The 13,377-nt window shown below is 37.3% G+C and overlaps 2 protein-coding genes across 2 annotated transcripts in view; both read right to left on the minus strand.

Annotated features, from left to right (window-relative positions):
* slc39a13 (solute carrier family 39 member 13) overlaps positions 1-12,455 on the minus strand; it is a 29,133-nt gene extending 16,678 nt beyond the window's left edge. The window contains exons 1-2 of the mRNA XM_010765752.1: positions 12,451-12,455; positions 11,017-11,019 (exon numbers count right to left, since the gene is read on the minus strand). The gene's annotated coding sequence lies outside the window, so the exon portion shown is untranslated. The remainder of the gene's footprint in view (positions 1-11,016; positions 11,020-12,450) is intronic.
* LOC104940774 (zinc transporter ZIP13-like) lies at positions 1,843-5,055 on the minus strand. The gene is made up of 4 exons (XM_010765751.1): positions 4,913-5,055; positions 3,618-3,983; positions 2,274-2,381; positions 1,843-1,904 (listed from the first exon to the last, which is right to left on the minus strand). Exons 2-4 carry the CDS (start codon positions 3,943-3,945, stop codon positions 1,858-1,860), a joined length of 483 nt encoding a protein of 160 aa, XP_010764053.1. The 5' UTR covers positions 3,946-3,983; positions 4,913-5,055; the 3' UTR covers positions 1,843-1,857.
* Positions 12,456-13,377: the final 922 nt, after the last annotated feature.

Genomic DNA, 13,377 nt, shown 5'->3' on the forward strand with positions numbered 1-13,377 from the left:
TTAAAAGAAGCAATTATGGTTTAAATATAAGCAAAAAAAAGGGAATAAAAACAGTACAAGTCTGCACACAGTTAGGGAGTTAGCAACTTTTCTTTTTACTACTATGTGGAAATGTGAATACACAAAGATTCAAGTACTGTATATTATATGTTTTAACAATCTTTTGGTAGGTTAAAAGCAGGGTATAGGAGCTATTATTGGTAATAACAGTCTTAAAATCAAACATGGTGGGTGTTACCTGGGAAGCCTGAATCTCCGGGTTGTCCTTTAGCTCCCGATCTTCCGGGATAACCATAGCTCTCTCCGGAAGAACCTGAGGAACAAAACACGTGAGTCAAAGTCTGCATTTACACTTTCATAAACATATATGATTGAGTGTGCGCTCACCTTTGCCTCCTGGTCGGCCATTTTCTCCAGGATTTCCATTGAAACCAGGTGTGCCGTCATCACCCTGAAAGCATCCAATCAGTGAGTCTCATTGGTAATAATAATAATAATAATAATAGGTTTATTTAGTATAGCACCTTTCACAGAAATACAATTCACAAAGTGCTTCACAAGAAAGAACAAAAATTAAAATTACATGAGGCAGAAATGTAAGGTTAACATAAAAACAAAACACGAAAAGTCCTGAAATGAACACACATGTTTTTCAATAACAAATGTATTTTTTAAGCAAAAAAAGAAAAAGAAAAAATATATTGATAGAAACAGTTTTTTGTGATTTTAAGTATGTTTTCTTACCCTCGGTCCAGACAAGCCGGGGAATCCCATAATACCAGATTCTCCTTTTGGTCCGGGGTATCCTGGTGTACCTGGTTGCCCAGGGTAACCAGGTACTCCAGGCTGTCCTTTGCTCTGTTCGGCGTAACCAGGAAGTCCGGGAAGACCCTGACGACCAGGTTGACCCGGGAAACCCTTGTCACCTGAGAGCGGAGGCAGATATAATCAGAATAATAATAATAAAAAAAACATAATAATAATAAAATAATACAAATAATATTAAAGAGAGCAGACGCAGATTTAATCAGATCATCAGAATAATAAAACATTTAAAACATAATAATAATAATAATAATAANTAAATATGATGTCCTTTTGTGCTATCTGTTGTTTTATGTTCATGTTGTAACCTACTTGCTGCCATGTTGGACAGGTCTCCCTTGAAAAAGAGATTGATGATCTCAATGTGACCATCTGGTTAAATAAAGGTTTAAAAAATAAAAATTAAAAATTAAAAAAATGTATGTAAAATTAAAAATCAAAATAAATCGCGGTAGATTTTTTCAGTCTCAAAACGGTATTGAGACATTTATTTACCGCGATATCTCGTTACATCCCTACTAACTCCTTATAATGACACGAAGGCAGAAAGCACATTATACAAATAATAATACTCATAATAATGATAATAGCAGATATTCTTTTTTTAACAATGACAACAATATAATTATTTTACTAAACCACATATTAACAATTGAGGAAAATGAGAAAGAACTGATGATTCAAATGTTGTAGTACAAGTAGTAATATAGTTTGTGCATAAATTACTATTACAACAAATGTGTTCATTTTCTTCATTATTAGTCGATTTCTTGGAAGAATGCTCTTTGGTCAACGGTTACAATGGTGGGGCCAGTGATAATGAACCGGGCCAGTGGAATTTTACCCTTAATGTCTACCCCCAGCCAAAAGGAAGTCGTTCTACAAACTGGACTTCTCTTGATTCCTGCTAAAACAGAACTGCAGTTCAATTTGTGTGAAATGTCATAACTAACATATGAATTCCTGACTGATTGCCGAAAACATGTTTCGTGAGATCACAGTCACCAAATGCTTATCAGTTTTCCTTGAGTTTTAGTGGTTGTTTGCCCCAAATTGGAAGTAATTGCCTCCAGCCGCCCCTGAAAAAGGAAAATGTGACAGAAGGACAACCTGAAGACAAAATGCCTCAGTGCAAATTTTTCAAATTAACCCCCGCCCGCAAACACACAAAAATCTGAGGTCTGAAAAGGAACGTTACATACCTACTAATGTCCACAGTAATGACATTTACATGTCTAATATGTGTAATATGTAATTCTAAAGCGCTTTGAGCACCTGTAAAAGCGCTCTAATAAAAAATGTAATTCATTGTTATTATTATTATTATTATTATTATTATTACTACTAATAAAGACAGTTTAACAGTTTGACAGTTCTCCTAACTGAAGAGCAGTCAAATAAATAACATGTCTGTGGCTGGTGATGGTATTGGTGGAGACGAGACCCACCTGAAGAGCCAGGGAGCGCCCACGCCTCAGGAAGGAGGTGAAGGAATACATCACCAAGGAGACCACCAATAGCAAAGCTCAACAGCTGCTTCAGCTTCCGACCACCAGCTGAGAAAACACATTAGAAAAAAGGTAGCAATTAGGCTACATGATGCTTTTAATAAAAATGTATAATATAACTTTATTTACGGCTTCACAGTTTCTTTCTCCTCCATTTAGAAGGCAGCTTTTCTACACTTCATTTTTTTTTTTTTTAACAGGATTTTTTTTTCTGCTTTAGGAGTTTCCTCAGTAATGACTAACCTCTGGTCAGGACTGGACTTGAAACCCACCAGCCTAAAATAAATCATGAAAATGAATGCCACATTCTTGTGGGTGGGGCCACTCAAGAGGCCACTGGCTGACATATACTAACAGAGGCCTGGTTATTGAAATCTTGTAAAGGTTTTCATTGATGTCAAAGGAAGAAACTCACAAACTTTGGTGGTTGACTACTAGACGTCTCATCTAGTGCTGCTAGAAGGTAACCATTTTCATGATATCTCAACATCTTCAACATGTAATGGACACTTTTGCTTCCCCAACAGACAATGTATAATCCTAATGACTTTAATCAGAGAGCAACCTGCCTTCATAGACTTTATTTTTCTCCACTGTGTATTTTTCCATTCAAGTTAGTTGATGTTGAACTGGATTACCTTAAAACTGACAGCTGGACAATATTACTATTAAGGACAAAAAACATGTCTTGCTACTGATTTTTTTATTTAATTGGAAGAAACGAATACTGTAAATGTACCTAATTTACCGTTTTAAAGTCGTTAGTGTCTTTTATATTCTTCAATATAAGGACATGGTTATTCAAAGAAAAATGCATTCAGTTTTCCAAGTACTTGGAGAGCCGATTTCATAGGATCTTTAAAAATGTACACCATCTACAATTTTATACCATCAAGAGGGTGGATCTGGTTCAAGACTGGCTGACAAAGACCAAGAACCACTTCTTGTTGATGCCACTGAGGTTACTTCCACTTGTTAAAGGGTGTAGAGGTCAAATATTTACAATCGAGCCACTAAAGAGCTGGCATTTGACGTATATATAGATGATGGGTTAATGAGGCGCAATAATTTCTCTCTTTAACAGCAGATATTTGAACCTTGAACTCTTCTGCTTTCACCACTGCAGTCTTTTCTAAGTTTGAGAGGTGTTTAACAGATGCATGGCGTTATCTGTGTTCATTTGACATGCATATATTGAAATACTAAACCTAGCATATCATTATCATTATTGAATTAGGCAAAACTATTGATAGTATTATATGTTTACCTGCTGCCATCTCTTACCTTCTGATTTGAGGGCTGCTCCAGCTTCAATGGGAATCACCAGAAGAGGTAAAATCCCAGTGAGACCGACAGCAACAGAGCCCACGAGGGACAGGAGCCAGACATGAGCCTGTTCGCTGGATAAGAAGTTCGATATTTCACGGTAGCCTGGGAGTCCGTCTGTCAGGCCGAGGCCCGGTCCAGCAGCCGAGGCTGTGGCCTGAGCCATAGCTGTTTGTGTCATCTTGTGGCTACTTAAGGCCCCCCTGGAGGTCAGCACCAGCAGAGTGACTGGGATAAACAGAGCAGCTACAGCCCAGCTGGGCTTCTTACAGCTTACACCTTTCATCCGTCACACGGTCCAGAAAGCACTTGCAACGAGTAATGCTGCAAGAGGACAAACACAGAGGTGACACGTTGAGACAAACAGGCATCTCCTGCAATTTATCTAACGTCCACGAACATTGTAAATAGCCATTTTATTAAGGCACTCACAATTATGTTCAATACTCGATACATTTCGTGTGTGGTTTGGTATGTTAATCAGAAGAAAGTCCTGTCACAGTATCCAAGAGCCAAGGTGGTCTTCAAATAGCTTGTTTACTATGCCTGACTAAACCAAAATCATCCCAATCAAAAAGCTGGAATCAGCTCACTTGCACTGTTGCCAAACAAATGTTCTGTAATTTTCAACCAGATGTAAATTGTTGTCAATCTGACCAGAGGCTGGGCCATGCTGTGATAAAAGTAAAGTTGTGCCAGGAAAAGAAAAGTCCAGAAATACCAGACTGCTTCCCTTTGGCAGCTGCCTGTGGAAATCCTGGCCATGCCTCACTCATAGGTACCGTTACAGGGAAAGGTTTAAGCTGAAAACTATTTGCAAACAAGTATTAATATGAAGCAGAAAGGTTGCAACAGTAACAACAGATGTTTATAAGTGTTTTAAAATCATCTGCTGCTCATCATGCTCCTGTGTGTGCACCGACTCGACCATAAGACAGTAAACACGTTACATTTCCACAATATGAACTAAACAGTACAAGAAAACACCACACAGCTAAACAACTCGTGAAGTAAACATTGCATTGAAAGCTTTTGGGAGCGACTTAGTGAGTTAGCTCCGTGGATAAAAGTTAGCAGGCTAGCGTTAGCCTGTAAACACTGAGACCTGCTGCACACATTAGCTGCGACAGATGCAATCTCTGCAAAACAACACTATCTCTTGTAACATCAGTTCGAGTAAGTTAGTGATAACAGTACGGGCCGAAAGAGGCATACAAAAACGACGTTACTGTGACATTTTCGGTTATAAATACCTTGTGGTTTCTGCAGTCTGTGCTCCAGTGTGTCCCTGCCACCCAGGCCGGTGTGATGAAGGCTGACTCTGCCGAGCAGGATCCGCGAGCTGCAGTAGTCACCACGGCTCTCCAAAACAGCCACGTGTCAGGATCCTGGAGGGGAAAACACCATAAACAGGAGAGGAGACTCAGGACATGGATCCCGCCCATCCCGCCCCACTCAACATTTCAGGAAGTAACTTTATTTTTTGCCCCAAGGACACTAATTCATTTTCCACACCCAGGAGCAGATGTATTCTAAAAAGTTAAAATGAGCGAACCCCATGAACTCATCTGGCAGGTTTCAGGCCTAAAGGCTACATTAGCTGGCAAGAAAGTATTTGATGTTCAAATGTAGGCACATTTAACACAGTCACAGAATCCAATACATTGAATCTGAAATCACAGCATTTAACCAAACCAAAACAGTGCTATAGTCAAGTCCTTTAGGAGATGTTCCAGATGTTTGAAGGATTCAACATACGCACCCCATATTATTTTAATGTTAACAAAGTAGCCTAACATAGATTAACCTTTCACTACAGCTTTTTTCTTATACTTTTCCACAGGTACAGCCTGCATGGACAACAGCGCTTTGCTGAGATGGGGCCCTTGAGAACATCATTGATGATAGGCCTGCACCAATACACTCCCCACGGTAGCTTGTGTACCACAGAAGCTGTTTTGAGACCTTTGATGGGTGTTTATATGTCTTTCTGTAGACATTTTGTTCAGCGCCAGTGTGACAACTGTGCAACATGCAGTCCTATATATTTGGAGTTTTGCCAGGATTTTATTTAATTGATTCTGTCCTTCTTTGTGCTAAAAAATTCACAGTTTAAAATATAAAATAACAGCCTCAAAGAAATTAATGTTTCAGTAGTTTACTGCCACCCTACATGAGCCCACACTCAAATAACTGAAGAACATGACTATTCAACACCAATTGACTCTCTTTTAAACTTCATCACACACCTCATATTTAATATCCTAAGTCTTCAGATTTTGGATCATTTCTAATTAAGACATTTATTAATAATTTCTGGTAAATCCAGCCTGTGGGTTTGGATATGATTTGAAGAGAGTCTGATTGTTACATTGTTTGTTTCTGAACCCAAGCTAACAAACAATGTATAACCCTGGAACCAAACCATTCAAGTTTCACTGTGCTTCATATTGAGAATTTGTTGCAGTAATGAGCTTTAGATAGTTTATTTCAAGTAGACAAACAACAAGTAGCCTGGCAAAACAATATGAAGGTTTAACTGGTAAGACTCAGAGCCACACCATCCTCGCAACAATGTTCTTTCTGGTATAAATATACCAGTTGAAATTGATCAAATGGGGTTTATTAATAAACTGCACAAGCTACATGAGATGTGTGCAGTTCAGAAACCAGGCAGGGGTCCAACAGAGAAATTACAGACCCTTTGTGTATCAATAAGTGTGTTTCACACACAGCTCAGTCTCTGTCAGGAGGGGTAGTTATCTTGTAGCCTGCAAATATCCAATACAATATACATGTACTTTTCACCCCTAACATATCTGACACCTGTAGTGTTGGTGTGCTAGTTACTTTGACTTAACATAAAACACATGATAACCTTACTGTATACGGGAAAATGCGTTCTTATCGAATAATCTAGTGGTTGGCACCCTTTGTGAGCCAAAACAAGAAGTGTCATGTTTGAGCTCCTGGTAGTCTTGTACTAACTCAATTTGACTAAATCCTGAACTAAATCAATTAAAATGTAAATAAACTTGCTCCAGCTCAAGCAGCTACAATAGTGACATGCTATTTACAATACTGTACATGCATCAGTATTAATCTTACAATATGAGATCATGAATGAGATCATTTTGCTGTCACTACTTTTGTAATATTTTGGAGTTTGTTGGATTTGAATGCAGAACTTTTACTTATAGTGGAGCAGTTTGTTGCTAGATAGTTTAACCATCTCAAAAGCCTAAATATGTTCTTCTCTTTTAAAATAGTGAGTCATTGGAAGTATTTGATCTGTTTTGTGTTTAGCACCTGTCAGAGTTCACAGCAAGCATTTTGCTAATTTAGGGCCCTACAGGTAGTCAACACTGCATCACAACCTCACCTCTAGAAGATTTACTGCTCTTAATAATAAACAGCGCTGGCCAGCAGGTGGTGCATGTGACAGGAGTTTACTGCATAAATGATGGTAAGACATGTGCCCCGACAACTGCCAAGAGACACATCTCGTTATATTATGACAGCAATAACACTCTATATGCTTTTAAGCCTGTTTTGCACTTAACACAACTCAACAGTCTCTTAAAGTAGAAATGCTTGTCCACCCTTGTTTCCCTTCCTTTTCATTTTAAAATACTTTTTTTTTTAAACTTGTTAACTTACTTTATTACAGCTTGAAATGTTTCAAAGAGTTGAAGAATGAATGATATTGGTCTACATGTTTACGTATACTTGCAAATATAATGATAAATACAATAAAATGACTTAAATGTAATAGTGTACAGTATGATGATGTACAGTCTTAACTCCTGACTTTAACAACACATTGTCGGAGTCAGATGGACAACATGTTCTTTAGAGAAGTTGTTTTTAAGATATAGCAAGTTTAACTGATCTTTAAGTTCTCTATTTTTTTAAATAGACTTGCTAACTGCAACTCTGAAAGGCGGACTTAGCAGAGTGAGATGTGAAGATAACAAAAAACATGATTTAATATCCGCACTGAGTCATCCTTGTGTGACTTGAGCAATACATAAAGAAAGAGGAACTTGATTGTTTAGTGGGATAGAGGCCCGAAGCCTTATATGGGTGTATATAGGTAAATGTGTGTGTTTGTGTGTTGTCTGGTAATGAGATCTCAAAATCGTAGATGTTATAAGACAGAGTGAGACAGCAGATTAGACCTATTATTTTAGATTTGTACCTGTACTGTACGTGTGCGCGCGCATGTCCATCTGCCTTGTGATTCACCCCTGTCTAATAATACCCAGAGCCTTGTCTGATAGTTGAATCTTGTGGAGTCCAGAGAAAATGAGGAATCAGGAATAAGAAGTGAGAGGGCTGGATGTCCCCTTGCACGCATGTCAAGCGACCGTTCCATGTCATTGTGAAACACATGACGGCCACCGAAACCACTGCTGACTGTTAGCCAGGAAGCATGGGTCCTCTGTGTGGACCGTCCACACACAGAACTGAAATATTTAGCATTATTTTCTCTTGTTTTTTTGGATTTCATGAGAATCTTCTAGTGAATGCACTTGTCAAAAGCTCACTCCGTGGATCCAACTTTAGTCTTAATACATCAGTTTGGATGCTTGCTGGATTGCTTTTCAGGCTCCCTGATGATGTTGTGCCTGTTTTTAGCTGAAATCGTTCATAACAAAATTGCATTGAATGTCAACGTGACAATTTGTTTCTGTCTGCTGGTAATGTGTGGCTCGCACTGTAATGAGGCCTGCAGGGGTGTCAATAGATAATAAATGAAATGACACATGTATTTCTGTTTTGAATTGGATTACATTTGCATTCATATCTGCACTGTAATTCTGCTATGTCCATTGTTGACTGGTCAATGTCGAATACATATACAGCAGATTTGATCAATTAATAGCATAAGATAAACCTAGCTTTCTCAAATGAAGTTTTTTTTGTATACATCTTTTTCTGAATAGTTGAATAAAACTTACAACATATGCATTTATCTTTAGAAACATACATTTCACTTAAAAACTGTATTTGCTAGGGATTTAACGATATATCGTGGTAAGTAAATGTCTCAATGCCGTCGTGAGACTGACAAAATCTACCGCGATTTAAACAATTGTTTTAAAATATATATATATATATTTTTTTTTAAACCTTTATTCAACCAGACATTCCCATTGAGATCATCGATCTCTTTTTCAAGGGAGACCTGTCCCACATGGCAGCAAGTAGATTACAACATGAACATAAAACAACAGATAACACAAAAGGACATGGTATTTACAGGGCCTACATGTACATACCTAGAGACATTGACAAGTACCAACAGTATATTTATATCTCGCCCTGTCAATAAGCCTCACCTTCTTGGAAAAACTGTATTATTTGGATGGAGTGGTGGAGAGACAATGCACAGTTTTACCCACTGCTGTCACCAATGGCCAAAGCATATCTCTCTGTCTCAGCAACATCAGTACCAAGCAAGAGAGTTTTTTCCACAGCAGGGGATATTGTAAACGCCCAAACATCCCAGCTTCTACCTGGAAATGTGGACATGCTCATATTCCTAAAAGATAACCTTGATGATGCTGAGTGAGTGAGTTAGTGAGTTAGAGTTGAGTTACTTGAAAAACTAAAGTGAAACTTGATTTATTCTATTGCAGGGTCTGAAAAATTTATTATTTAATAAAGAAAAAAATATGCAAGTAAAACATCTTTTTTTTTAAATTCACATTTTTCTCCCTTTATTTTTCAATATCGCGATAAATATCTTACCGTGGACTTTTTATCGCGATATTATCGTACCGTGAGTTTTTGGTATCGTTACATCCCAAGTATTTGCACATTGTCAGAGTTTCTTTTGGTATAAACTGCTCTGGACACAAAACGGCCCTGAAGCGGCTGCTCTGTTTTTAAAATGAGCTCCCCTCATTCATTTAGTAAGATCAAATGAAAATGAATGAGCTGATTTGAATTGTTGATATTGATTCTAGTTTTGCACATCACAACGACACTCTTTGTCACACCATTATTAGTGCATGCCTCATTTCACAAACATAGTTCTGTAAATACATGCTGACACATTTGTTCATATTCTATCACACTGCTTTCTAAAATATATTTGCTAATTCATAACAAGTACCTTGAAATTAGAACACTAAAGGGAAGGTGTTTTTTAGCTTGTATATAAACCAGTCATTGGAGTGTGACAAAACTACTGTTTAATTATGTTTACAAGCTGTTGCATTAAACACCAAACATTATATTTGAATGTGTCCTTGAGTGTTTGGTAATAACAGCAAATAAAATAAAAAAATAAAAGAGGTTCTGCACTTTTAATAGTCTAATAGGGGTCACATGGTTCATGTCAAAATTAATCAGGGCTCACAGTAGATTCACAGCCTTGAACACTTGTTTTGTAGGAAGAGTTTGTCACCTTCTTTTTTTTAATAAGGAAGGAGAAGAAGAAGAAGAAGAAGAAGAAGAAGAAGAAGAAGCCTTATGTTACCAACCTAAATTGGTAGAATTAAGGAAGTTTTTAGTTCCCCTGCTAATTCAGAGATATATAGAAAGCTGGCTTTTCAACCACCTTTGGCAATTTGCTTCCAGTAGTTCAACAACTCTCCTGTGGACACCTTTACAGCTCATCACTGGAAGTTTTACAGAGAGCGACGGTAAGACCCGGGCAGTCGGTTTTCTGAGTGAGACTGTGGGCGTTTCCTGACTTTCCTTATAGACGACATAACACACTGAGAGGAGATGGGGTTTTAGTAATACTTTGTGTAATTAGGTATAAATTGTTATTGTGTTTATGAGCTAATACATCTGGTATACATATATTGTACTTTCAGCATTTACTTCTTTCTAGAAAAGTCGCTTTTCTTTCTGTGCTTTCTTTTTTTACATTTTGTGAGACTTTATTCTAGATTTTAAGAGTTTTAGTTTTTAACTCATAGCCTGGTCAACTGAAACATAAAGATAGATAGATAGATAGATAGATAGATAGATAGATAGATAGATACATTAACTTAATTCTTATGAGGAAATGTTTTTAACTTTTTTGTGTGCTTAACCATGTAGTATTTGTTTGAGACGTAAAAGTCAACAAAGCATATTATTTTCTCATTTAGGGGTAGTTATCAGAATCAGAATACCTTTTATTAGTCCCACAGAGGGGACATTTATATTGTTACAGCTGAAAAGAGCAGCTTAATGTTACCTAAGAAATTATTTACGTATTCATGTTTCTTTTATATAAAATCCTACTAAATACACGTTTTCTACATCTTTGCTGTTTTTTTGTTCTTTGTTCTTTGCTAAACACAATTAACAAAGTTATTTATTGTATCTATGGAACCACCACAAATATTACTACAGCCTACCCGGGGAATTTTTATTTTTTGGACAAAACCTTTTTTTAAACTGAATTACTCAACTAGCTCAGAAGAAATGGTGAGCGAAGAAGATTTCGAAATGTGAATACTGCCACAGGAGTTACAGAGTGTGGACATCAACCTGCAGTCATTCTGGTCAAACTGATGTTCTGCAGAGGAGGAGTGCAACACTTCCTGTTGCGACGTAGCCTGTATCCTGTTTTCCACAGTCCGTGGTCATGCGTGTCATTCCCCTCTGCAAGGCTGTGTTGGCACAATCTCGTGACCCTGCGCTGTCAATCTTATGAGACTGAATCAAGGGAGACTCCGCATGTCTGAGAAAACTCTGAAAGTCAGCAAAAAATATGTAAAACAGCACGACAAAAGCACCCTGTTGAGAAATGACTGACTTTAGTCTCTCTTGCTAGCAGTTGGTAAGAAGGATTACAGTAAATAACAGGTATTTTTCATTGAATAACCTCTGTGTTTAAAGTGTGAAGTAGGCTGCAGTTACAGTGCTCCCTCCAGAATACTACTAGGCTCCTAATAGAAGTGCATATGAAGATAGTGTTGAGAACATTGACACCTCTATACACTCAAGGGACCAAAGAACACTATGTGACCGTAAATGAAGAGGTGCCAATATAACTGTTTACGCGTTTTGACCATCAAGATGCATATCTCGTGACTGCATTCAGACAGAAAACGTCTCAGTTACACACTGTGGTGCTAGGTGCAAGAAAGCAACACTCGGAGCTACTGCAGGCCTCTATAATGTAACTTCACACTTCGGAACAAATATAACAATGTTGTCAACTTAATGTTTTACTGTTATTTTGCTGTTGATGTTTTTATAGAGTGAAATAAGTATATTAAGTCCCTGCATGTTGACATATTCACTTCAAAAACCTGCTCATTATAAGGAAATCCAATGCATTAGCTCTTTAGTTCAGGCTATAGTCAGTGTGTTGTATGGTTTTCCTGGTTCTTCAATTGTTGCTACTTCCCACAACATCTGTCCAAAGTTGACAAAATGTGTGTACCAGCGCCTTCAGAAGCTCACTTACCCGCTACAACTGGCCAATACATACACAGTCATGTAATCCCCCCCTCTGCTAGCCTTTATGTTGGCTAATGTAAACTAATGTTACCAAAATGATAAAAGGCTTTGTTGTTTCACTGACATTACTGAGCCAGTGTAAATGTTATGATTCATTTCCAGTTGTGTTACAATATGCAGCAATTGACACCAAATTGCTGCAATTGACAGTTGCTGTTGATTAACTACACTTATCTAAGATTTCTTTAAGTAAATATAGTAATGTGCTTAGTTACATTCCACCTCTGCTAACCTTATATTGTGAGGCTTTTCTGTTATTTCATCAGCTGTGAACAAGTGTGGGTGCATGAATAACAGAGGTTAGCTAAAACTGGACATTGTAAGAGTCACATGTTGTTCAGGGCTAATACGTGGATTTAACTATATTAAGCAAGTGTTAGTGGGTCCACCACTGAAACATTACAGTTCATATAGCAGGATCCTTGTTTCTTTGGTTAAAGGAGTTCAAACACCAGTACGTGTATCATGCAATCAAACCGATCTGCCACCAATTGTACATTTATGAAGGTTATAATGTTTACTTTTTGTTAATAAATGTTTTAATTCAAGAAATGTTATTGAGTAGTAGTGGTGTTAATTGGATTACATTATGTTGAATTAGGATTTTACCTAATAAAGTTGTCACTGAGTGTATTATAGGCCCAAAGTATATCAAATAATGTGCATTTCTTTAAACTAAAACAATGAATGATCTTTCAGGGTCTTTTTATTATGTTGTAATCTGCCTGCAGAAAGTGAAACAGACGAGTTAAAGGATTTATCAAAAACGCTCTGGGCTTAAAATAAATGAATCAGGGTTTTTTCTACTTCTGGTTTGTAAGGATTTAAAAAAGGAATGGGTTTGTGACAGTACCTGTAGTTAGTTTTTGAACAGAAATTATTTTCTTGGAATTAAACCCAAACTTCTTCTGTTGTAGTTTCTTACAAAATAATGTTAATGTGTCACACTTGTTGGTTGGTAATTATGAGTGTTTACAGCTATCTTTTAAACTGCACATTGACATTCATAATGTTTACCAATGTCTGATAATTTTTGAAAGATCCTTGACACAATGCAACACTTAGTTTCCTTTAACAAAGCAACAGACCTGTTCAGAGCTCTGGATAATCCTGACACGTAAATGGATCCATTCAACCTTCAAGGAACTGAATCTGAAAGGCACTTTCCTGGTTCCTCATTTAATAATACAGTATATCAATGCATATCCTTTATTCTGAATGTATTTAATCTTTCAGGCCATAA

The sequence above is a fragment of the Notothenia coriiceps genome, unplaced genomic scaffold (genome assembly GCF_000735185.1).
Source record: "Notothenia coriiceps isolate Sejong01 unplaced genomic scaffold, NC01 NC01_scaffold00002650, whole genome shotgun sequence".
NCBI lineage: Eukaryota > Metazoa > Chordata > Actinopteri > Perciformes > Nototheniidae > Notothenia > Notothenia coriiceps.